The 27,172-nt window shown below is 45.8% G+C and overlaps 1 protein-coding gene across 1 annotated transcript in view; it reads right to left on the reverse strand.

The window, feature by feature from the left end:
• Positions 1 to 27,172, reverse strand: part of RAMP1 (receptor activity modifying protein 1) — a 122,533-nt gene that overhangs the window by 49,071 nt on the left and 46,290 nt on the right. Inside the window, exon 3 of the mRNA XM_074968118.1 lies at positions 16,464 to 16,602. Coding sequence (XP_074824219.1) covers positions 16,464 to 16,602 — 139 coding nt within the window. The remainder of the gene's footprint in view (positions 1 to 16,463; positions 16,603 to 27,172) is intronic.

Here is a 27,172-nt window from a genome sequence, read left to right on the forward strand (position 1 = left end):
GATGCTTCCTCCCCAGTGTCCACCTTTACCAAACATTAAGGAAAATGGACAAGTCAGGCTCTGGAAAATAAGTCCGCCTTAGCTGTCATACCTCCCTCTCTCCCCGCCCCCCAGTCTGAGGGATACTGAGGAAGCCAAGCATCCAAAATCAGTGTCAGTGGGCAGCATCAATTAGTACAGATCAATAGATAAGCTTTTTCCTCGTTTTGCTCAGAGCTCCCAAGTACATCTGAGAAGGTAAGGATTCTCTTCTACTTAGGAATTAAAGAGCTCTGCCAACCAATCAGGTAATTCTAGGTTAATACTGAACAAATGGGTTCAAGCAATCAAATGAAACACTGAAAAGTTCCCTACATTTGCCAATGACTCAGACATAACAAGCTAAGTAGAAACCACCTGGAAGAAAAAAGTGAAGCCACAGATAAAGAGCAATCCCATAGAACAAGCCATGCAGTCACTACAGGGCAAAGACCACCTCTATGACATCATGGAAAAGTAAACCAGTTAGAGCTGGTTGAAAATTTTTATTCTAAACTTAAAAAAAAATAAAATGAAAAATGGCCTTTTATGAAGAAAGACCAAGAGTCAGAGCAGATTAGATGTGCAGGCCCATTAAGCAGCTGTAGACTACCTGCTTCAAATATTCTATGGTGCTATCAAGCCAGTCAACTCAAAGCAGTAGTGGATTGGGGGTGCTTTATCCAGTCAAACCCTGGGTCTTTAGTGAACAAGAAAATTGTGAAAGTATGAACATCGCTTGGCTACCATGGATTAATGAAAAATCCCACCCTCCAGAAATTTACACATCCTTTAGCAAAGGCTACTCTGTGGGTTTAGGATTGAACTAGAGAGGAGATAAACTCTTTTCCCTTAGCAATGACACCCCATTGCAAATAATCCAGATTTTAACCCAAATTGCAAACCGGCGCTTCAAAGATTGGGAAAGCCATAGAATACACAAAGCAGGCCAGTAAAGAAACTTTTCTAATTTATTTAGAGATCAAAGCTACCTTTAACTGGTCCACTCTCCCTTGGTACCACTACTTTCAAGTCAGGCATTATGTTTCTCAACTTTCTAGTAAGCCTACAGAAGCTAACTTTAATAGAAGCAATGGCATCTGGTCAATTAGAAGACAAAAAAATAATTTATATAAATCTTTTTTGTTAGAAAGCTATCTGCAAAGTGTCCATAGATGATGCATTGGGAAAAAAAATCCTGGATAGACAAATTACCCTAGAGGAATGGGCTTTGCTCTGAAAAAACAGGGCCAGCAATCTCAGCCTGGAACACAACACAAGACAATTTCTTTAAGGTATTGTTTCAATGGTATCTCAGACCACTCAGGTTAAATAAATAGATAGATAGAATGGGGATAAATGTTGGAGAAATTCTGGTGAAAGAGGAAATTTTTAAGTATAGATGGTGGACATGTCCAGTCATTAGAGAGTACTCCAGTTCAATCCATAACTACATACCACAAATTGTTGGGTTTTATTACCAAATGATTCTTTGGCAATCCTCTTGGGGCTTCCCAGTGGAAATGGTCCCACAAAAGGAAATGAAGAATTAATCTTTCTTCTGCTAATAGCTGCTCAGCTATTGGTAGCCTCTCATTGGAGCAAGAAAAAATAGCTCAACCCTAGAGGAACGGTTTAAAAAAAAAAACGGGGGGGGGGGGAAGTTGTGGAAAAATTAACACACCAATCACACAACCAGCAAAATGGACAGACAGATACTTAGATATTTGGTTACCTTTTCTCAATACTCAAAGTACATTTGCCTGCAAAAAATTTTAAAAAAATTAAAAAACCACCCCACCAAAACAAAACAACACACCTATTTTTTTTTAATATTAACATTTGCTAAACATGCCTGGCCAGTTACACATGTGTATGCAGAGATTTTACTCAAATTATTAAAATCATTAGAAATTACATGGGTGTTGTAATGATGTTCACGCTGAAATATGGTCACACACGATGAAATAGAAAGATCTGATGACTATATTCGTGTATAATGTCTCTTTAAACAAAAGCTATCTATTGTAATAATTGTTTTGATTCTGATAGTTACATGGCAAGGATTTGTAAACTTTTTAAATTTATTTATTTAGGAAGTTTTTAAGAAGAAAAATGGCTTTTTAAATACAAAATATTGCTTTTGCAAAGCAATTTCCTTTTTTTTCCCAAATTTTCTGATTGGACAACTTTTTCTTAAATCAAAATCTTTAAATTCCCTCCACTTCTATGTCCCCTTTTTTTCATTTTCCCACCAAAAAAGGTTTGAGGGGGGTAAAAAGAGGAGGGAAAAACAAAGTGGTTTTGAAAGGCAAAACATTTTCATCACTGAGGATGATAGGACGGGTATTATATTTTTTAAAATGAAGTTTTTGTATAAGATCATCAACACATACCTACCATTTTTCAACCTGCTCTGTGCTATTGAGGATAGCAAGATCTTCCTTTTTTTCCTTTGCTTTGTTTTCCAAAAAATACTCTACATTAATACAACACAAAGTTCTTGTGATGGGGAAAGTGTGTGTGGACCCCTGCGGGAAAGAAGACCTAACAGCTGATTCTGTTTTTCCTTGTTGATTTCCTCTATTAACTTTACTGAGGAGAAACTTCCCTTTTCCTCCAGTATAGTCACTGGTTACAATAAGATCTTTCCTTCCTTCTGCCTCATCAATACAGATCAATAAAAGCCAGGCTAGCATGCGCTTAGACTGCAAGCAATAGGTCTGGAAAGCACACTGAAAAAGAAATACCGAGATGCCAAGCTTGAAGTACTATAGCCAGAGTATTTAATGCAATATGTCCAGGGGGCTAATAAGACAGATCTTCTCCACCCCACCCACTGCTATTGGCAACATTACAACCACTGAAGTCAGCGTGCTTTGGAGGACAATCCTGAAAACCCCTCCTCTAGAAATGGTGCATCCTGAAATAACAGGATATAAGAAAAAAGCCTACATTTTCCTTTCTGGGTCAGCTTTATCCACCAGTGATGTCAGGGGGTGGGTGGTTCTGGCTCTCCTCACATCTGTGGAGCATTCGATTCTCAGCCTTGGGTGAGGAGACAAGTCAGCTGCCATTCCTGCCTCTGGACCTTCTCAGATGTCAGAAGTATCCTATAAATTAGTGGGCCAGTTCCCACAGTGCTTGTTATCAAGCACCCCCAGAAGTGGACCAAGAGTTTCTGGGGTTCAGTTGAAAGGCACTTGATAGGACACTGAGCAAAGGGCTCAGAAATCCTGGATTATGTTCCTGGCTCTGCCACAGGCCTGCTGGGTGACCTTGGGCAAGTCACTTAATCACACTATGCCTCAGTTTGACTGTCTTGCTTATTTAGACAGCAAGCTCTTAAAGGCAGGGACTGTCTCTTACCACCATTTGCACAATGCTTAATGCAACAGGGCCCTGGTCTCGGGTGCCATTGCAATACAAATAATAAATAAAAATACATTCTAAGTGGTAATATGGGAGCACTATATGGTTATATGCCCGGGTGTTGGGGAGAAAGGTGGAAAATGTGTCCATTAGAGATTTAACATGGGTATAAGAAAGTATTAGGAACTAGGTTCCCACCACCACTTGCTAGTCTTTGGATATTTACCAAAACCAGCTTGTCTGCAACATTGTGGTACTAAGCAATTTTACTGATCACAAAGGGAAAGAAATGAAACAAAGCACGTCTTGGGTTATTTATTGTAAAGTCAGGACAGTTCGTTCTACAGACTTAATGTTCTTCCTCTTATCGCTGATTTATTTTAACCTGAATTAAAGATGCTTATTTTATTATTATCATCCAAAGAACATGGCAGGATGTTCCAGGGAGAAACAGACTGCATCTCTGTTTCCAATATTTTATAAATTGGAATTGAATTACTGACATTGATTACAAACAGAGGGCTCAGCAGAGAACTGCAATGTAATACACAAGATGTTCTAATCATTTCTTCTAATTACCAAGAAACATGAATCAGTAGAAAAAATGCATCTTAAATATCATTTAAAAAATAAACAGTAAAAAGCCATCAAGTCTAGTGACCGGGTCTGAGAGATAGCTTAGCATCTCTAAACATTAAAAATGAATGAGACAAGTTGTTGTCAGGAATTATTTTGTTGTTATATTCTCAGTCTCAAACTACAAGATTTCATCCCTAGAAACATCAGTAAAATGGCAGCCCTCATTAAAAGACAGTGGCACCAACCATGGTGGTATTGGAGCAGAAACAGGTATTTCTAAAAACCTTTTTGAAACTTAATTTTCAATGGGCAAAATCCTCAGTGGGGCCAGGATTTCACCCATATTCTTATTCAGAAAATATTTCTGCGGATATGACAACTAATCAGCGCAGAGCTCCTTTAAACAAGCAATTGTGACAGTTGAGATGAAGGAACAAGGTGTTTCAGTTGCCTTCAAAATAGTCATAAGGTGATAGTGTGCCTGAAGTCCTAGGCAGTGACAAGAGGACATGTTTCTTCATAAATATATTATCACCCTATCTAGGGTGACCAGATGTCCCGATTTTATAGGAACAGTCCCGATTTTTGGGTCTTTTTCTTTTATAGGGTCCTATTGCCCCTCCACCCCTTGTCCCGATTTTTCACACTTGCTGTCTGGTCACCCTAACCCTATCAAAAATTACTGAGATACTGGAATGCCCATAAAACTGTAATTCGAAAGGTCACAGGTTATTTGGTTTTTTAAAATGGTCACTGACTAACCAAATAAGCCTCCTTGACAGAATGTACTGATTTCCCTCCAATGCAGAGTCTTAAAAATTTGCCAGTAAATATAAGGCAAAACACATCCTATTCAGTCCAGTTAGGCATCAAAAAGCCAGACTTGTTACTTGACAATAACACTTCAAGAGCAAAAAAAGAGGGTTTTTTATTCTCCAATATAGCAAAGTATTCTACTGGTGTGAACAGAATTTATTGGCCTATTCCAACTGTCACTGAGTCAATGGGAGACTCCACAATGATTTCAGTGGGAGTTGGATTAGATACTCCATGAATAGCAAGGAAATAGGCCCGTTCTCCTCCTGCATGACATCTCTGCAGCACTGCATATTCTCAGTCATCATCTGCTCCTCTCTTGCATTGGTATCCCATGGAACACAAGAGTCTACTTCAAGGCTGTTGTCTTGATTTTCAAAGCTCTGCATAGGATAGGCCCTACCCACCTGTAAGTCAGTCATGTTAGGGAGAGATGGTCCTTTCAACAACAGACCTGCTCCAAACAAGTGTGGTCAACAATGACAGGGAGACAGGGGAGTGCAGGAGACAGGAGAAAAGCCAAGAACACGAACTCAGTGGGGCCACTGGATGATCGAGGTGCTGAAGGAGCACTCAAAGAAGATAAGGCCATTGAGGAGAAGCTAAATGAATTCTTTGCTTTGGTTTTCACTGCAGAACATGTGAGGGAGATTCCACATCTGAACCCTTCTTTTTAGGTGACAAATCATAGAAGTGTAGGACTGGAAGAGACCTCGATAAGTCAACTACTCCAGTTCCCTGCACTCAAGGCAGAATTATGTAATAACTAGACCATTCCTGACAGGAGTTTGTCTAATCTGTTCTTAAAAACTTCCAATGATGGAGATTCCACAACCTCCCTACGCAATTTGTTCCAAGGCTTAACTACCCTGACAGTTAGGAAGTTTTTCCTAATGTCTAACTTAAATCTCTCTTGCTGCGATTTAAGCCCATTGCTTCTTGTTCTCATTTAACCTGGGAGGTTAGGACATTTTTCTCCCTCCTTCTTGTAACAAGTTTTTATGCACTTGAAAACTATTATGTCCCCCCTCAGTCTTCTCTTCTCCAGACTAAACAAACCCAATTTTTCCAATCTTTCCTCAGAGGTCATTTTTCTAGAACTTTAATCAGTTTTGTTGCTCTTCTCTGGACTTTCTCCAATTTGTGCACATCCTTCCTGACATGTGGCGCCCAGATCGGGACACGACACTCCAGTTGAGGCCTTATCAGTGCAGAGTAGAGTGGAAAAATGACTTCTTATGCCTTGCTTACAAAAATGACACTCACTTTTTTTTTGCAAGTGTTACACTGTCTACTCATATTTAGCTTGTGATTCACTACCACCCCCAGATCCCTACCCACAGTACTCGTTCTGAGGCGTCATTTCCCATTTTGTATGTGTGCAGCTGATTGTTCCATCCTAAGTGGAGTACTTTGCATTTGTCCTTATTAATTTCATCCTATTTTCTAGTTTGTCAAAATCACTTTGAATTCTAATCCTATTCTCCAAAGCACTTTCAACCCCTCCCAGCTCAGTATCGTCCGCAAATATTATTAGTATACTCTCTATGCCATTATCTAAATCATTGATGAAGATATTGAACAGAACTGGACCCAGTATTAATCCCTGTGGGACCCCACACAATATGCCCTTTCAGCTTGACTGTGAACCACTGATACCTATTCTCTGGGAATGGTTTTCCAACCAGTTACACACCCACCTTATAGTAGCTCCATTTAGGCTATATTTCCCTAGTTTGTTTATGAGGAGGTCATGTGAGACAGTATCAAAAGCTTTAAAGTCAAGATATACCACATCTACTGCTTCCCCCCTATCTACAAGGCTTGTTACCCTGTCAAAGAAAGCTATTAAGCAGGTTTGACATGATTTGTTCTTGACAAATCCATGTTGACTGTTACTATCACCTTACTATCTTCTAGGTCTTGGCAAATTGATGGCTTGATTAGTTGCTCCATTATCTTTCTAGGTACTGAAGTTAAGCTGATCGCTCTGTAATTCCCCGGGTTGTCCTTATTCCCTTCTTTTTACAGATTGACACTATATTTGCCCCCTTCTAGTCCTCTGGAATCTCTCCTGTCTTCCATGAGTTTTTGAAGATAAATCGCTAATGGCTCAGATATCGTCTCAGTCAGCTCCTTGAGTATTCCAGGGTGGATTTCATCAGGCCTTGCGGACTTAAAAGTTACTTAGACAAATCAGATGTCTTCAACTTGTTCTTTCCTATTTTAGCCTCATATCCTACCTCATTTTCACTGGCATTCACTATGTTAGACATCCGATTGCTACTAACCTTTCTGGTGAAAACTGAAACAAAAAAAGTCATTGAGCTCTTCTTCCATTTCCACATTTTCTGTTATTGTCTTTTCCCCCTCAATGAGTAATGGGCCTACCCTGTCATTGGTCTTCCTCTTGCTTTTCATGTATTTATATGTTATCCTTTATGTTTCTAGCTAGTTTGATCTCATTTTGTGCCTTGGCCTTTCTAAGTTTGCTCTTACATGCTTCTGTTTTTTATATTCATCCTTCATAATTTGACCTGGTTTCCACTTTTTCTTGGACCCTTTTTTGAGTTTCAGACCATTGAAAATCTCCTGGTTAAGCCAGGGTGATCTCTTGCCATACTTGCTGTCTTTTCTATGGAGTGGGATAGTTTGCTCTTGTGCCCTGAATAATGTCTCTTTGAAAAATTGACAACTCTCTTAAACTGCTTTTCTCTTTAGACTTGCTTCCCATGGGATCTTACCTACCAAATCCTGAGTTGGCGAACGTCTGCCTTCTTGAAATCCATAATCTTTCTTCTGCTGTTTTCCCGCCTATCATTCCATGATCACTTTCACCCAAACTGCCTTTCACTTTCAAATTCTCAACCAGTTCCTCCCTATTTGTCAAAATCAAATCTAGAACAGTTGCTTTCTCCACCTTCTGAAATAAAAATTAGTCTCCAACATAGGTGCCAACTTCCCCTCTTTCACGTGGGTGCTCAACCCTGCCCCCCCGCCCCTGGCTCTGCCCCAACTTCACCCCTTCCATGAGGCCCTGCCCCTTCCCTACCCCATTCCAACCCCTGTTTGGTGGCAGCTGGCCGGGAAACGATGGGAGGTAGGCGGAGGAGCCGGGGTGCGGAGGAGGTGGGGCGGGGGGGGGGACGGGAACTTGGCTGCCAGCCCTGGAGCAACCACCGAGTTGGCACCTCGGTCTCCAATACATTCCAAGAGCTTGTTGGATAATCTGCACCCTGCTGTGTTATTTTCCCAACAGATGTCTGCATAGTTGAAGTCTCCCATCACCACTAAGTCCTGTGCTTTGGATGATTGTTAGTTGTTAAGAAAAAAATCTCATCCACCACTTCTTCCAGGCTAGGTGGTCTACAGTAGGCCCTTACCATGACATCACCCTTGTTTTTTACCCCTTTTATCTTTACCCAAAGACTTTCAACAAGTCTGTCTCCTATTTCCATCTCAACGTCAGTGAAAGTGTGTACATCTTCGATACACAAGTCAACACCTCCTCCTTTTCTAACCTGACTGAGGTGCCAAAAGAGGAAGTTTTGGAACAAATTGATAAATTAAACAGTATTATGTCACCGGGACCAGATAGTATTCACTCAAGAGTTCTGAAGGAACTCAATTATGAAAATACAGAACTACTAAGTGTTCTATGTAACCTATCACTTAAGTCAGCTTCTGTACCAGATGACTGGAGAATAGCTCATGGGACACCAATTTTTTTTTAAAAGGTTCCAGAGTTGATCCTGGCAATTACAGGCCAGTAGCCTAACTTCAGTACCAGGCAAACTGGTTGAAACTATAGTAAAAAACAGAATTATCAGACACATAGATGAACACGATTTGTTGGGGAAGTGATCAACATAGCTTTTGTAAAGGAAAATCATGCCTCACTAATATATTAGAATTTTTAAGGGGGGTCAACAAACTTGTGGACAAGGGTGATCCAGTGGGTATGGTGTACTTGGACTTTCAGAAAGCCTTTGACAAGGTCCCTCACCAAAGGCTCTTAAGCAAAGTAAGTGTCAGGGATAAAAGGGAAGTTCCTCTTACAAATCAGTCACTGGTTAAAAGACAGGAAACAAAGGGCAGGAATAAATGGTCAGGTTTCAGAATGGAGAGAGGTAATTAGTGGTGTCCCTCAGGGATCTGTACTGGGATTGGTATGTTCAACATATTCACAAGAGATCTGGAAAAAGGGGTAAACAGTGAAGTGGCAAAATTGACAGACAAAACAAAATTACTCAAGATAGTGAAATCCAAAGCAGACTGTAAAGAGTTACAAACGATTCTCAGAAAAACTGGGTGACTGGGCAATAAAATGAGAGATGAAATTCAATACTGATAAATGCAAAGTAATGCACAATAGAAAACATAATCCCATAATTCCAAAACGATGGGATCTAAATTAGCCATTACTATTCAAGAGAGAGAGAGAGAGAGAGAGCGATAGATAGATCTTGGAGTCATTGTGGGTAGTTCTCTGAAAACATCCGATCAATATGCAGCAGCAGTCAAAAAAGCTAACCCAATGTGAAGAACCATTAGGAAAGGGATATATAATAAGACAGAAAATATCATAATGCCACTATGATACGCCCATACCTTGAATATTGCATATAACTGTGATTGCCCCATCTCAAAAAAGACACATTGGATTTGGAAAAAGGTATAGAGAAGGGCAACAAAAGCGATTAAGGGGATGGAACAACTTTCTTCTGAAGAGAAATTAATAAGACTGGGACTTTTCAGCTTGGAAAAGAGACAACTAAAGAGAGACATGACAGAGGTCTATAAAATCATGACTGGTGTGGAAAAAGTAAATAAGCAAGTGTGATTTACTCCTTCTCATAATAATTTAATTGGGTGACCCCTAATTATTGTGTCAGGCAGCAGGTTTAAAACAAACAAAAGGAAGTATTTCTTCACACAATGCACAGTCACATCTGGAACTTGTTGGCAGGGGATGTTGTGACTATGACAGGGTTCAAAAAAGAACTAGGTAAGTTCATGGAGGATAGGTCTATCAATAGCTATTAGCCAGAATGGGCAGGGATGCAACCCCATGCTCTGGGTGTCCTAGCCTCTGACTGCCAGAAGCTGGGAGTGGATGATAGGGGATGAATAAAACGGTTACTCACCTTTTTGTAACTGTTGTTCATCGAGATATGTTGCTCATATCTATTCCAGTTAGGTGTGTGTGCCCATGCCACGTGCACGAATGTCGGAAACTTTTTCCCTAGCAGCTACCCGTCGGGCTGGCTGTGGAGCCCCCTGGAGTGGCACCGATATGGTGCTCTATACGTGACCCTGCCAGCCCGACCCCCCTTCAGTTCCTTCTTGCCAGCTACTCCAACAGAAGGGAAGGTGGGGGGGAATGGAATAGATATGAGCAACACATCTCGAAGAACAACAGTTACAAAAAGGTGAGTAACCGTTTTTTCTTCTTCAAGTGCTTGTTCATATCAATTCCAGTTAGGTGACTCCCAAGCCTTACCTCGGAGGTGGGGTCGGAGTCAAGGAATTGCAGACTGGAGAATCGCCCTGCCGAAGGCCGCATCATCGTGTGATTGGTGGACAATGGCATAGTGCAACGTGAAGGTGTGCACCAAAGCCCATGCGGCAGCCCTGCAGATTTCCTGGAGGGGCACGTGTGCTGGGAAGGTTGCTGACGAGGTCCGAGCCCTCATGGAATGAGCCGTGACAACAGGCGGAGAGACCTTCACTAAGTCATAACAAGTACGAATACACGCCGTGATCCAGGAGGACATCCACTGGGAAGAGACCAGCAAACCTTTCATCCGCTCCGCTAGAGAGACGAACAACTGGGTTGTTTTCCGGAACGGCTTCGTTCGGTCTATGTAGAAGGCGAGCGCCCTTCTAATGTCCAGCGAATGCAGCTGCTGCTCACAGAGGATGGCGTACGGCTTTGGAAAGAAAACCGGCAGGAAAGTATCCTGGCTAACATGGAAGCAGGACACGACTTTTGGTAGGAAGGCTGTGTGAGGCCGAAGCTGCACCTTGTCCTTATGAAAGATGGTATGGGGGGGGATCACATGTGAGGGCTCGTAGTTCAGAAACGCATCGTGCTGACGTGATGGCCACTAGGAAGGCAACCTTCCAGAAGAGGTAGAGGAGAGAGCATGAAGCTGGTGGCTCAAAGGGAGGACCCATGAGACAAGATAGGACTAAACTGAGGTGCCAGGCAGGGACAGGCGGCTTCAGCGGGGGATGGATCTTTTCTAGTCCTTTTAGGAAATGTCCCACAATAGGGTGTGCAAACACTGAGCGCCTGGAAATGCCCAGGGGAAATGCCTAAATAGCCGCAAGGTGAACGTTAAAAGAACCAAATGCCAGGCGCTGATCTTTCAGGTGCACCAAATAATCCAGGATGCACGGGATTGAAGCCTGGAGTGGGAGTACCCGCCGTTGGGCGCACCAGATAGAAAACCTTTTCCACTTTGCTTTGTAAGTGGTTCTGGTAGAAGGCTTGTGGCTTTCCAGGAGCACCTGCCTCACCGGGTCCGAACAGGAGAGCTCTGCTTGGTTCAACCATGGATCCTCCAGGCCATGAGGTGAAGTGACTGAAGGTCAGGGTGGAGAAGGCGACCAAGATTCTGCAAGATGAGGTCAGAAGTAAGAGGTAGGTGAATCGGTGACCGGATCGATAGGTCCATGAGGGTGGGGTATCAGCACTGGTGAGGCCAAGCTGGGGCCACCAGGATGACGTCCGCCTTGTCCCTTCAGACCTCGAGAAGCACCTTGTGGATGAGAGGAAATGGTGATAAGGCGTAGTGATTGACCAGACCATGGGATCAGGAAGGTGTCCACAATCGAGCCCGGAAAAAGCAAAAGGTTGGGCACTTCCTGTTGGCCCACGTGGCGAACAGGTCAATTCGGGGAAACTCCCAGCTGCGGAAGATGGAATGGATGACGTCCGGCTGAATCAAACATTCGTGTGTGACGAACTGCCTGCTCAAGCTGTCCGCCAGTACGCTCTGAACGCCCGGCAAGTAGGAGGCTTGGAGAAGGATGGAGTGGGCTAAACAAAATTCCCATAGGAGGAGAGCTTCCTGGCAGAGAGGAGATGACCGGGCTCCGCCTTGCTTGTTTATGTAAAACATGGCCGTGGTATTGTCCATCAGTACCACTACACAGTGGCCCTGCAAGCAGGACAGGAACACCTGGCATGCGAGGTAGATTGCCCTGAGCTCGATGTTGATATGCAGAGCCAGTTCCTCTACTTGCCATAGGCCCTGAGTCGTCATGCTCCCAAGATGTGCTCCCCAGCCGAGCACCAACACATCCATTACCAATGTCAGAGTGGGCTGGGAGGCAGGGGGGTGGAACGGTCCCCCGGTCCAGCCACCATGTAGGGAATCGAGGGTATGTCTCGGAACGGTAAGCACCATGTCCAGACTGTCACGATCCGGATGATACACGGATGCAAGCCATGCCTGCAGGGGCCTGAGCTGCAGCCTGGCATGCTGTGGCACGTAGGTGCAGGACACCGTGTGGCCCAGCACCTTGAGGCACTGTCTCACCATGGTGGTGGGAAAATTGCAAAGGCCAGTGATTACATGTGCAAGGGCTAGACGATGGGCCTCTGGGAGGACTCTCTCGCCTGATTTGCATCCAGGACTCCCCCAGTGAACTCTATTGTTCATGTTGGGGTGAGAACAGACTTGTTGACATTCAGAATAATGCCTAAGCAGTCGAACATGAACTGATAATGCGTCCTGTCTACTAAAAAAATGGAGAAAACGTCTGTGAAATGGGTTGATTGAAACGTGAAAATAAGCGTCCTTCATATCGAGGGTGGCGTACCAGTCTCCCAAATCCAGGGAGGGGATGATTGTGCTCAAGGAGACCATGCGGAACTTTGGGTTGACGATGTGCTTGTTGAGTTCCCTTAGGTCCAGAATGGGCCGTAGAACCCCTTTGCCTTGGGAACGAGGAAGTAGTGTGAGTAGAAACCCTTGCCTCTGAGCTCCCGAGGTACCTCCTCCACTGCTCCTAGAGGGAGGATGGACTGGACCTCCTGGACCAGGAGTTGCTCGTGAGAGGGGTCCCTGAAGAGGGATGGGCAAGAGGGGGTGGGAGGGCGGGAAGGAGCAGAAGTGGATAGAATAGCCAGCCTCTACCGTGCAGAGGACCCACTGGTCCGATTTAATAAGGGACCACGCACGGTAGAAGCGGGATACACAGTTCAGGAAGGGTGGATAACTGGCCGGGATATGGACTGGTAATCCATCCTCGTGTGCATCTTCAAGATGGGCACTTAGGGCCCAGAGGGGGCTTGGACTGTCCCTGGCCCTGACCAGAGGGAGGACGCGATGGTCTGGGCCTGATGTATGTCCTCCTCCCGCGGGAGAAGTCCTGCCTGGGCCTAGCAGGGAAAGACAGCTGCTGGGTGGGCTGGGGCTTAAACGGCTTTCTTTGAGTCACCGGGGTATGCATGCCTAGAGACTTAATTAATTGTGTTCCTTGAATCCTTCAGGCTATGCAACCTAGAGTTGGTCTGTTCAGCGAAGAGCCCCTGACCGTCAAACGGAAGGTCTTGGATGTTTGCTGAACTTCCAGCCGGAAACCTGAGGACTGAAGCCAGGCGTTACACCGCATGGCGATACCAGATGCCAGTGTACGTGCCGCCACGTCCGCAGCATCCAGGGAGCCTTGAAGAGCAGTCCGGGCCACTAGTCTGCCCTCCTCAGCAATGGCTCCCAGCTCCTGCCGAGAACTGGATGGGAGGAGCTCCTTGAATTTTTGAATAGCAGACTATGAATTATAGCTGTATCTGCTAAGGATCCTGAGCTGATTAGCGATCCGTAGGGAGAGGCCACTGGTAGAATAAACCTTTCTCCCAAAGAGGTCCAGACGTTTCACATCCCTTGATTTAGGGGCAGGCCCCTGCTGACCCCGTCTTTTTTTTTCATTTACCACATCCACCACCAGGGAGCATGGGGGGGGAGGGAAATGGATAAAGAGGTATCCGTACCCCTTAGTGAGGACAAAGTACTTTCTTTCGGCCCCTTTGGCTATGGGGGAATGGAGGCCGGAGTTTGCCAGATTGTTTTGGCATTTGACTGAATTGACTTTATAAAAGGGCAGTTGCACCCTAGAGGGCCCTTCTGGTGTCAGAACGTCCACCATGAGGTCCTCTTCTTCTACAACCTCTTCCACCTGGAGATTCATGTTTAAGGCCACTCGCCGTAGGAGTTCCTGCAGGGCCCAGTAGTCCATGGGTTGGGGGCCGGATGCGGATGTACCCACCACCGCCTCATCAGGAGAAGACGAGGAGGAGGTGACCGGAAGAATTGGGTCCAAGACAGCCCCTTGGTCACTGGTTCTGGTTCCTCCTGAGCACCAGGTGTAGCCTCCACTGGGGGTGGGGCCGGATCCAGGGTTTGTGTGGGGTGCGGAGGACGACTGATGGGAATACAGGACCCAGAACGAGATGGCGGAGGGATGCCTGGAGGGCGCCCTGGGCTTGGTGGTACGCCCAGGGAGTCCAGAACTGCCACTAGGGTTGCCAGTGGGGCGCTGAAGAGTCCCGTCCGAGACTGCCCGGACCTGATTGGGGAGCCTCCGATGCTCCCGATGCCCTACCCGATCTGGGGGAGGGTGACTGGGAGCGGGACGGCCAAGGAGGGGCGGTACGCTGTGCTGGGGGGGTTCTGCGTCCCCCGACGGGCGGAATGGGTACCGTGCGGAGTGGCGAGATCCAGACGGTGATTGGCGATGCCATTGTGGAGAGCAGTACCGGGAGATCAATTGGCTCCGAGATGTTGGACTTCGCCTCAGTGGAGAGCGGCCACAGGAGTGCGACCACGACCGGTGCCGTGCCGGGGAATGGTGCCACGATGGAGAGCGGTGCCACGATGGAGAGTGGTTTCGCGAACAGTGTCGCGGAGAGGTGCGGTGCCACTGCGCGGATCGGTGTTGGTTCGAGCGGTGCCACGGGGTCTCAGACTTTGACCTAGACCTCAAGCAGGACCACGACCTGTCAGCCGATGACCACCTCGAGCGGGAGCGGCTCCGAGGATCGGGGCTGTGAGACCAGTGCCGCAAGTCGGACCAGCACGGAGCACCAATCCCATCATTCCATGGGCATCCTACTACATTGCCAGCTGCTTTTCAACTGAAGTGTGTGTGTGTGGGGGGGAAGAGTGCGTGTGTGTATGGAGGTGGAAAGACAGACAGTGTGTTTTGGGGGACAGACAGTGCATCAGCATGCTGTCTTGTAAGTTCAGACAGCAGCAGGAAGCAACCAGTCCTGAAGCAGGGGGAGAGGGAAACCCCAACATCAACCCCCGCCTCCGTCCCTGGGCTCTCTCTCTCTCTCACACACACACACACACACACACACACACACACACACCTACCTCTGTGTTCAACAGCACAAGCATTCCACATGAATGGTTTGCTCTGTGTCCCGGGGCAGGTCAGCACAGCACGCAAGGGCTGTCAGAAACGGAGCTTTGAAAGGGGCGGGGTGCACACCTCCAGGGCAGCCGAGTTCAAAACAATGAGCAGAGCGGCCACTTGAGGCATCATGGGACCGCTCCGGAGGCCAATTACAGGGCAGCCAGCGATCAAGTGTCCACACTGGCAATAGAGCCCGGGAGCCTCTGCACTGGAAAGCTTATGACTGCCGTCGAGGTGGGTTTTCTGCCGCGCTGCACCCGAGGAGTTTCGGTGCGCAAAGTGGCTTGGCAGCGTGTACGTGTCGGCAGTTTGAGCGCAAAAAGCAGCTTTGCTGCACAGAAACTTGCCAGTGTAGACAAGCCCTAAGTGTAAAACCCACCTCTCTGGCCAAGCCTCCCAGCTTTAGCTCAAACACACTCCAGACACCATCCATTTTACTCTATTTTAAAATAAATCAGCATCTTCAGGCCTATTCCCTACTGGCAGAAAGGAGAGCGAGAGAGAGAGAGAGACAGACAGACCGACCAACATAACTGTCGATACACTTATTCCTGGAAGTTACTCAGTGATAGGCAGCAGAGTAAGAACATAAGAATGGCCCTACTGGGTCAGACCAAAGGTCCATCTAGCCCAATATCCTGTCTTCCAGTGCCAGGTGCCCCAGAGGGAACGAACAGACCAGGTCATCATCAAGTGATCCATGCCCTGTGGTTCATTCTCAGCTTCTGGCAAACAGAAATACGTTCAGAAAAGTATGCAAGATATTTCTCTCAAGCAGTGATGGGAAAATAGGCTCCAATATGTAATGCCTTGAAGTGGAGTCCCTGGAAACTGAAACAAGTTGCAAGGCAGTATGGAATACAATCTGTGAACCTAACACAGCGCCCTGCTGCCTCTTGTTCAGAAGCACTGTTCGGAAGGACAACGTGTAATATTATTACGCTACATCAGGTCGCTCACAGCTACACTGTAATGACCACATCATCTTCCGTAGTGCAAGGGATAAACACTGCCCTGGTCACACTGGACAATGCATGGTGTGATCAGCTTCCCATGGAAGCGTGGTGCTCAGACACTATGGTGATAGGCATTAGTACTAAACCCGAAGCTTGACAGCTTGAAAACAAGACCCTGTGGGTAGCTGAGGCAGGCTGGCAGTTTTCGCTGGTCACCACGTCTCTGGCCAGGACACCCTGCTTTGTTATATCAGAAAGGTCTGGAGACAATAGCACCAAGACACTCACCCTACTGTCTCATCCCAGTCACACCACAGCTTCTGCCCTATCACCTCCATGTCAAATTTAAACTGGTTTAGGCAGTAATCCTGGATCAGCTGGCCATAGTCTGCGTCATGGCATGCGGTGACCACGATAAAGTGATGGGCTGAAAGAGAGAAAAGGAACAAGGTTGGGTTGGCTTTAATGGTCTGATTTATTGGCACTGAAAATATTGTCATCAAATCTTTCCTTCTCCCCACTCCCCAATTACAGCACCCCGGCCCAGATCCTCAAAGGTGTTTAGGTACCTAACTCCCTGTCCTTTTCTCCCTTCTCTGGGGTACAAACCACCCCCTGCTTGGCAGTAAGGCCAGGTAGGTCCTGCACTTCCTCAGAGTTTGCCTGCCAACTCCCTTCATTCTTCTGCCAATAGCAATTATAATTCCACTGACATAAGCCAGCTGACTAATATGTCAAGAAGCCTCCCTTCTGCTCTGCGTCCACGTAACTGGAGTATCATTAGCGTCCCTGCTCTCAGTAGAATCCTTCCATACCAGAAATGGCCCGTCCAACCTCCCACGCAATCCTCATTAGAAAAGAATGGCAAACACTACTCTGCCAAGGACTGTACTCGACTCTCCTCTCCAAACATGACAGTTCCAGACGAGGAGCCAGTATCTGGATGACAGGATTCCACTTTTTGTGCATGTTAACCAATTATTGTCCATTAGGAGCTCTCGAGCTGGACACACAAGCTTAGCAGCCATGTGGTCCCCATACGGGAGCCTAGATATAGAAACAGCTCCCAAGGCCTTGGAAGAATATGGGAAGAATGTAGAAATTGACATAGAAAAAGATCAGTACATTTTATCTAGTCCAAAAGCCTTTTTGTAGCCCTGGGCTATTCAAAGAAAGTTATAAATATCTCCCATGAAGCATCCGATAGTGCAATCTTATACCGCAGTGGTTAAGTTTCTTCCTGAGTCCATCCAGGGATGAATTTATGCACTGACACATGAGGATTGATAGCCCTTGCCATTTTTATCCTATCTACTTTATAATAACAGCAGCAGATGCTAGAATAATTCATACCAGTATGTCTCATCTTGTTTAGAACCTTACCATGCTGTTTGCCTCCAGAGCAGCACGCAGTAGGGAGTTCCATAAATCAAGTTCTATAAATCACTAGGATTCTGCATAAGAGTAGTTTTCAGTTCCTTGAATCAATGTGAACATGTTGCTTTTCCATGACATTTATGGTGGGGGAGCCGTGTTCAGTATTTGGATGGCAACCCCCGGCTCATGGTGTGTGGCAGGAGCCAGAGAGGCTTGGTTCCAGTTTCCAAAACAGGTCACCCTTTGTTAGTCGGCACATGATGGGAGGCTGAGTTGAACGTGGTGTGCTGACACACTCGGGGGCCTGGCCTACACTACAGAAAGTTGCCACATTTGAACACGACTGCGAACGACTGAATGAAATGAGACGATGCAAATCATGACTTACAGTCAGTGCAGATCAGCCCAGTTATGACCAAGTCAGCTAACAGAGTAAACTCACCAGGGTTAAGGTTTGCAAATATCAGCTCTGATCATGCCCTCCTATACATGATTGCAAAGTCCAGAACAAAGGCTTTCTTTCCAGGACAAATGAGCACTGACCACCTGAAACCCAGCACTAGAATGACTCAGCCCAAACCCTACAGCAACACACCACAGTCTACAGCAGCCAAGGGTTTTATTTATGAACATCGGTAACAAGACCCGATCTTTTTTACATTATTCAAAAGACCTGGACCAAATTCTTAAGTACGTACAGTTTTAGGAACAGTTTCAGCAAAAGCTTAAGCTTAAGGGGAGAGTTGTCCTAGCAATGGAATGCTGACGTCCAGTTCTTCAGTACGTGGTGGAGAACACATGTGCTATCAATGAAATCAAGCTCGACTAAGTCAGATGAAACCAGGCTTGGTTAAGTCGCCATGAGAATCACAATGGGAACCTTAAGATGAAGGATACAACTCCTGCCATGGAGTAGATGGAAGCTGTATTCACCTAATTTGACTGGGACACTAGAATTTCCAAATGAGTCTGCTTTATTATACCTTAGGCCTTCTCTAGATTGGAGATTTGCCCCAGTTACAGCCATTGGTGACCAAAGTCTGGTCCTTCCCTTGTTTTGCTGAAGACCTCAGAGAGGTTTGTGATTCATGTTTAAATTTATGATTTAGTTTATTATTAAAAATAATGTCTTCTGTATAAATCATAAATAACCAAGGACAAAAAGGAAGAAGACTATTCTTTCCTCCTCTGCAGGTCACCTTTAACAAAATTCTGAAGCTTTTAAATGTCCTGTTTAAAAAGCAGGGGGTGGGGGGGAAGAGAGAAATAGGATCTAATCCTGTAGCTCTCACTCAGGCAATAGGTCAGGACCCTTAACCAGCATCAATAAAGTTTCATGCTTCAGTGAGATGAGTGGGTTGAAGGAGAGGGCAAAGGTCATACCTCCCGAGGTGGGTGGATAAGCACATTGGGAGTTCCTGACTTTGCTTCTGCTGCTGTCTGGCCTGGAAGAGGGGCCGTAGCATGTCTCTGAATACTGGTGCTGGTATTTTTCCAATAGAACAAAGGACGGAAACGAAGCATGTGGTTAAAAACGCAAATTTAGCAAGGGCAGAGTATGTTGCAAAAATTGCAGAGTGAGACCTGAAAATTGCAAGACCGATATACAATTGTGTCCTGTCCCCGACATTAAAAAAAGCCTTTTTTGGGGGGGGTGGAGGTGAGAGGGGATGCTGCTTGGTGCAAGCTAAACTGATAGAAGCCAGGCTTAAACGGATTCAAGAGACTGTCCACACACACAGCTGCACTGCTGTAACTAAATCAGTATAATTAAAGGGATCCTTTTTAAACCACTATAACAGTGCATGGACCAGGCCTGGGAGGTTGGGATGAGAAAATGTGGAGTAATGTTACACAGGGGAGAGAGCTCGGACTCTATGAAAAAAATTAATACAGGCCAGCTGAGCATGACGCTGGCAGACCAGATGCCAGCTCCTGCCAAGGCCCCTAGGCCTCACTGACCACTGACAGATGCAGAGCTGGAAACCAGTCTGGCTCCCCTGTGTGTTAGTATAGTTAAAATAGGTATTTATTAGGTTTATAAAAATGTGTTTAGACGTTATGAAATGCGTTTGAGTTGCTGCATGCGTTAATGTTGCTTATAATTAGGGCCCTACCAAATTCACTGTCCATTTTGGTCAATTTCACACAGTCATAGGATTTTAAAAAAATTAAATTTAATGATTTCAGCTATTTAAATGTGAAATTTCATAATGTTGTAATTGTTGGGGTCCCGACCCAGAAAGGAGTTGTGGTGGGGGGGTGTCAAAAGGTTATTGTAGGGGGGTTGTGGTACTGCTACCCTTACATCCCAGTTGTGAGCCACTCCAGACAGCTTGACACTGAGCATGCTCAGAAATGATTTACTAATTGATAACAAATTTCCTTCTCTCAAAACCACCCATCTTGATCTGAGCTGTGGAAGAACTTGTGGACTGCTGTGTCTAACTGTTCCAACAGTATTCCAGCCCAGATGGCACGGGCACGTGAAATCAGCCCACAGATATCCGTTATTCAGTGGCAGATAGTTAGCATAAATCTGTGGAGGGCAGTATCCTATACAGAAGGAAAGAGGCAGAGTATTGTGATACAGTGCACACAGGGACTGAGGATGCAGCCAGAGGTGCTGGGTGACCAAAGAGGAAGAAGGCTGCAGAGAGACAATTGGTGGAGGGAAAGGCCGGGAGCTCAGGTATGAGGAAAGCAGGACTAAACACTAACAAAGAAGAATAAAATGCAGTCACAGGTAAGCCAGGTCAACATAACTTTAGACAGGACAGGAGAGAGACCTCAGTGGTTTGAGCACTGGCCTGCTAAACCCAGGGTTGTGAGTTCAATCCTTGAGGGGGCCATTTAGGGATCTGGGGCAAAAATTGGGGATTGGCCCTGCTTTGAGCATGGGGTTGGACTTGATGACCTCCTGAGGTCCCGTCCAACCTTGATATTCTCTGATCTGTTGCTGACCTTTTTAAATCTTCACTGGGGTGCTGTGGCTTCTCCGAGAGAGACATTCTGCCGAGATCTCCATGCCTCAGCCTGAATGGGGAGAGGCACATCATGGGAAGTCCAAAGCCATTTTCAGGGTGGCTGCGCAGAATATAATTCTGTCACAGTTTGGAACTGCATGTCTCCAGGCAGGGTGGTGGGGCTGGGCCTGTACACTAACTCCTACAGCCCCACCAGGCAAGGCACGGCACTGCTCCATGTTCACGTCCAGCAGCTGTGGGTGAACTACCCATTTTTAAATCAAAACAGCCCCTGGGGCTGTCAATTTGCTGCAAACAGGACAGCCATTCGCACTGCTGCTGGGCTGAGAGCATTCAAACAACTTCTTGTTCACTTTGACTGAGAACAATTATATATTTACTACGTGCAACCACAAAGCGGCAGGAATCATCTTACCATAGAAATTTGTAAGGACACTCCACTCCAGCTTTGCCAACCAAGAGCAAGGTCTGCAAAACACAGATTTGGTAGCAAACATGGATTTGGCCTTTCCATCAAGAAAGGCAGCATCGCGATTGTCACCTTACTATCTTATACTCAATCCCTGCAGCATTTCCAGTGCAGCCGGCCAGCAGTACAAAAAGAACAAAAACACAAACACAGCTCCAGGCTAGATGGAAGAGAAAGGAAGGAGAAAAGAAACAAGATGGGAAGAAAAGTCGTGAGATAAAAGATCTCATAGTCCTGTGCTCTGCTCTGCGAAGACATTATATACACAGAGACCATGAAACAATACCTCCTCCCACCCCACTCTCCTGCTGGTAATAGCTTATCTAAAGTGATCACTCTCCTTACAATGTGTATGATAATCAAGTTGGGCCATTTCCAGCACAAATCCAGGTTTTCTCACCCTCCGCCCCCCCCCCCCCCAAACTCATTCTTCCTGATAACACCATCCTGGCCACTATGGATGTAGAAGCCCTCTACACCAACATTCCACACAAAGACGGACTACAAGCCGTCAAGAACACTATCCCCGATAATGTCACGGCTAACCCGGTGGCTGAACTTTGTGACTTTGTCCTTACCCATAACTATTTTACATTTGGGGACAATGTATACCTTCATATCAGCGGCACTGCTATGGGTACCCGCATGGCCCCACAGTATGCCAACATTTTTATGGCTGATTTAGAACAATGCTTCCTCAGCCCTCGTCCCCTAACGCCCCTACTCTACTTGCGCTACATTGATGACATCTTCATCATCTGGACCCATGGAAAAGAAGCCCTTGAGGAATTCCACCATGATTTCAACAATTTCCATCCCACCATCAAGCTCAGCCTGGTCCAGTCCACACAAGAGATCCACTTCCTGGACACTACAGTGCTAATAAACAATGGTCACATAAACACCACCCTATACCGGAAACCTACTGACCGCTATTCCTACCTACATGCCTCCAGCTTTCACCCTGACCACAGCACACGATCCATCGTCTACAGCCAAGCTCTGCGATACAACCGCATTTGCTCCAACCCCTCAGACAGAGACAAACATCTACAAGATCTCTATCAAGCATTCTTACAACTACAATACCCACCTGCGGAAGTGAAGAAACAGATTGACAGAGCCAGAAGAGTTCCCAGAAGTCACCTACTACAGGACAGGCCTAACAAAGAAAATAACAGAACGCCACTAGCCGTCACCTTCAGCCCCCAACTAAAACCCCTCCAACGCATTATTAAGGATCTACAACCTATCCTGAAGGATGACCCAACACTCTCACAAATCTTGGGAGACAGGCCAGTCCTTGCCTACAGACAGCCCCCCACCTGAAGCAAATACTCACCAACAACCACATACCACACAACAGAACCACTAACCCAGGAACCTATCCTTGCAACAAAGCCCGTTGCCAACTGTGCCCACATATCTATTCAGGGGACACCATCACAGGGCCTAATAACATCAGCCACACTATCACCTGCACGTTCACCAATGTGATATATGCCATCATGTGCCAGCAATGCCCCTCTGCCATGTACATTGGTCAAACTGGACAGTCTCTACGTAAAAGAATAAATGGACACAAATCAGATGTCAAGAATTATAACATTCATAAACCAGTCGGAGAACACTTCAATCTCTCTGGTAACGCAATTACAGACATGAAGGTCGCTATCTTACAACAAAAAAACTTCAAATCCAGACTCCAGCGAGAATTGGAGCTGAATTGGAATTCATTTGCAAATTGGATACTATTAATTTAGGCTTAAATAGAGACTGGGAGTGGCTAAGTCATTATGCAAGATGGCCCTTGTTTTTTCCTACCCCCTCTCCCCCCCAGACGTTCTGGTTAAACTTGGATTTATGCTGGAAATGGCCCAACTTGATTATCATACACATTGTAAGGAGAGTGATCACTTTAGATAAGCTATTACCAGCAGGAGAGTGGGGTGGGAGGAGGTATTGTTTCATGGTCTCTGTGTATATAATGTCTTCTGCAGTTTCCACAGTATGCATCTGATGAAGTGAGCTGTAGCTCACGAAAGCTTATGCTCAAATAAATTGGTTAGTCTCTAAGGTGCCACAAGTACTTCTTTTCTTTTTGCGAATACAGACTAACACGGCTGTTACTCTGAAACCAGCTAATTTAGACCCTATCATTTTATACGAATCGTTGGGATGACGTTTTCCAATATGCATTACTTTGCATTTATCAACACTGAAGGTCATCTGCCATTCTGTTGCCCTGTCATCTAGTTTTGTGAGATCCTTTTGTAGCTCTTTGCAGTCTGCTTGGGACTTAACTATCTTAAGTAGTTTTGTATCATCTGCAAATATTGCCACCTCACTGTTGACCCCCTTTTCCAGGTCATTTATGAATATGTTGAATAGGACTGGGCCCAGTCCAGACCCTTGGGGGACACCACTAGTTACCTCTCTCCATTCTGAAAACTTACCATTTATTCCCACCCTTTGTTTCCGACCTTTTAACCAGTGGGCCCCATGTGTCAATCCCCCCCATCTTCAATTGCAGATCCCCTGCATCACTTTCTTTATTTCGTCTCAGATGTGTCTCTGACAGTGTTTTTATCCTATTTCACTACTGATTAATTTGGGGAATTTATCTTTATAATCCTTTCATTTTATCTGATCCAATGGCCCTGATCTTAAGGTAGGGCTCCTACAAGTTTGAGGGTAGCGGGGAGAACAAGAATAAAGATGAATAGGATGAGCAGAAAACAAAGGAATTATGGGAAGCAGTACTCATTCATCAAGGAAAACCAAAATGAGGATTTAACCAAGCTCAGAATTATTTAAGTGTTCATAGATTTTAAAGCCAGAAGGACCGGTTAGGATCTTGCCTGACCTCCTGCATAACGTGGGCTGTAAAACCTCACTGAGTGATTCCTGAATCAAGCCCATACCCTCTGGGTGAGTTAGAGCACCTCTTTTGGCAAGATATCCAGGCTTTATTTAAAAACATTTACATTAAATTCATCCCCAGCCCCCTTTTCAAATTAGACCAGTTGAACACTGCCCTGCACTGTCGACATGACAAAACAGCATTCAAGAACTAAGGGTAGCTTTTCAGCCACGTGCCGCTTCATAGCCCCTATTCAGCACAAAGCCTAAGCAGGTGCTTACGCCCTGCTGAATTAAAAATGAAGGCGGTGTTTAAGTGCTTTGCTGAGTTGAGGCCCACACGAGCTGCTTCGCCGGGGCGATGGTGCCCCATAGTTTGTGGTCATGACGAAACGTGTGACAAGAAAAGCTGAAATGGTTGCGGGAGCCCTTTGGCAGCACGTCACTGCCGGGCTGAACGGGGGGGTTGGATAGCTCAGTGGTTTGAGCATTGGCCTGCTAAACCCAGGGTTATGAGTTCAATCCTTGAGGGGGCCATTTGGGATCTGGGGCAAAAATTGGGGATTGGTCCTGCTTTGAGCAGGGGGTTGGACTAGATGACCTCCTGAGGTCCCTTCCAACCCTGATATTCTATGATTCTATGACACTTGCTGTGTTTGCTGGGAACCAAAGCAAGATCAAAGCTGCACAGCTTTGGCTTAAGCTTTGTGGGAGGAGTCCACAAATCAGGTTTCCTTGCTCAGAGCTCCTCAAGCTGACTGCCTCAAACCTGCAGCTCTTCCAGAAAGACACAGTCTGAATTTCAAAGGTGCTCAGCAGCTGCAGCTCCCACGGTGTCCAATGAGATTAGGGGGTGGGTGCTCCATGCATGAAATTCAGGCCCTTCGAGTGCTACCCAGGGGAGCAGGCAGATATCTTAGGGTAGCACAACAGGGACAGCTAATTTTTTGCCATGAAAAGCAGAGATGAGCTTATGCCACAAAATACAAAGCCAGATTTTTAAACAGCTCAATAATTTGGGGGTGTCCAGAGCCCGGTTCGGTTTGGCCCATTAGAAAGATGGAAGCACCTTTGCAAAATTCATGTCTACATTCAGATTTGAGACCTGCACCCCAAACTTCCAGGTGGTTCAAGCCTGTCTCTAAAAAGCAGCAGCCCTTGTTCCTCAGTCCCTGATTGAGATTGCAGAGCACAGCACGTAGACACAGACCAGGACCTCTTTTCCAGCACAGAAACGTGTGGGCCCATGAACAATGCTATCCAGCATGTAACTGACAAACAGCAGGTCCGTATAGCAGCTAGCCAGGGATGGGTGGCATTGGACCTGATCCAACAGGAATCTGTCCACCAACTTCTCTGGGCATTGGATCAGGCTCTCTCTCCCTTAGATTTCCACTTTGATAAACAGCCATCCATTGGTTTGAAGTCATCACATCCCTTTGCACTTCGTTTCTCATCAGAGGACTGAAAGGACCAGTCGCTTTCTAAACAAGACCAGGAAGACATCTTGAATCTCCCGGAGCCTCCTATCCCATTTTGGCTCAGAATGGAGACCCTACTCTGCTGTCTCTCCTCGGCTGGCTCTGGGAGATCTGAAACATCTCTGCCATTGCTGAAGGTGAATTTACATGGTGAGTCAACTGCATCTAGGACCCTAGATTCTCTTGGCGACCAGAAATGTAGGCTGCTGAAAGAACCAAAGCAGAAGTTAGAGCCAAGCATATGTTCTACACCTTTGTCTCAAGCAGGACTCAAGCCTTGTCTACACAAGAAATTTTCACTGGTTTAATTTAAACTGGTTTAGTTAAACTGGTGCAAATCCCTGTGTAGACAACTTATTTCAGTACCCAAGAGGCTGACTGTGGTTTAGCTTAAATGTGTACAACTAGGACAAACCAAAAAAGCCATTCTTAAACTGAAATAAGAGTACTGCACGGGGGTTTTCACCAGTTTAACTAAATGGATGTAAATTCAGACCTTTGGTTAAACCTGTAAAACTTTCCCATATAGAAAAGGCCCGATCAGCAGCACTGGAGATTTTTGTGTCTTGCCCTCCTTTAACTGGGTGATGAGCTGTTAATCTACTTCCTGGCACACCTCTCATCCACACAGGAAACAGTCCCCAGCCATGCATCTCAGTTAAGGGCCTGAGACAGCCCACTGAGCCTTTCCATTGACTTCATCTTGCACTGAATCAAGCTCTAAGCAAACATCCCTATCGAAGTGGTGCTGGTTGCCCTAGCAACTAATTCTCTATCAAGCTGCAGTATAAGCAAGGTTGGGGATCGCTCTACAAATCAAGAATAAATTCCTATTGCTCTCTGTTGCCCAAAAGAAATCCCGCTGGCTCTCTTTCCAGTGTTAAGCTTTCCACATGACGGTAGGCACTCTGAAACCACTGTGAGCCACAGAGATGCAGTCTCGAGCCAGGCAAGAATTCCCAGTTTGGTTCCCCCAAACCAGAGGAAAGCTTAGCTATCTGGATTTCTCTTTGCCATTGCTGCTGTGTGCATTATGAACCAGCTAAACCTCATATCCACAGGCTAGGCTCCTCAGGACGGAAACTCAGGTGCTTAGAACAGCATCTCCTTTTCCCATCTGGTACGGAGTCACTTATCTAGGTCAATCCGAGACCCTCCTCTGTCCGTGCTGCTCACATTGGCCACCAGGAAACAGCACATGCTTGTTCTAAGACCTTTTTTTGGCCATCCTACTGCTCTTGTTGGGAGAACGGGATCTTGCACATCACTTCAGCTAGTATTATTTAGGTCCCTTAACCATCCTACGATACGCGGGGCTTACACGGTAAGCTAGTCCAGGTAGAATCCTTCTTTTTCCCCCTGCAAGTGTATTTTCAAAGATTTGCCCAGCTCCCAACCCCACGTAGCCCCATACCGTACAAGGGGCAGCAGTCCTAACGACAGAGTCAGGACAGAAGGGCTCATATGTGATGTTGGTTGAGACTGCCTGTTTCCAGGAGTCTAAACACATCATCTGCACGATGCATTTGTCCCAGCAGCTTAAAGAGGACATTTCTAGAGGTATGTGCAACTTTATGCATTTGGGCTGCCCTTCTCAAAATCAAGATGTATGTGATTGTTGATTTGATACCTCTCCCTCTGCAGCGAGAAATATTGATTGCAGATTAAGAGAGGTACCGTAAGAGCCCTCGTTTTCTGTTCAGTACTGAACACAGCACCAGTTTATGTTTAGAGTGATTGGGTGACAAAGCTTTCCAGTCGTTTCAGGCTGCCTTGATTGTCCTGGATTGATGTAATCATGTAGAACGTACTAAAGGGCTT

The sequence above is a fragment of the Natator depressus genome, chromosome 11 (genome assembly GCF_965152275.1).
Source record: "Natator depressus isolate rNatDep1 chromosome 11, rNatDep2.hap1, whole genome shotgun sequence".
In the NCBI taxonomy this organism is placed as follows: Eukaryota; Metazoa; Chordata; order Testudines; family Cheloniidae; genus Natator; species Natator depressus.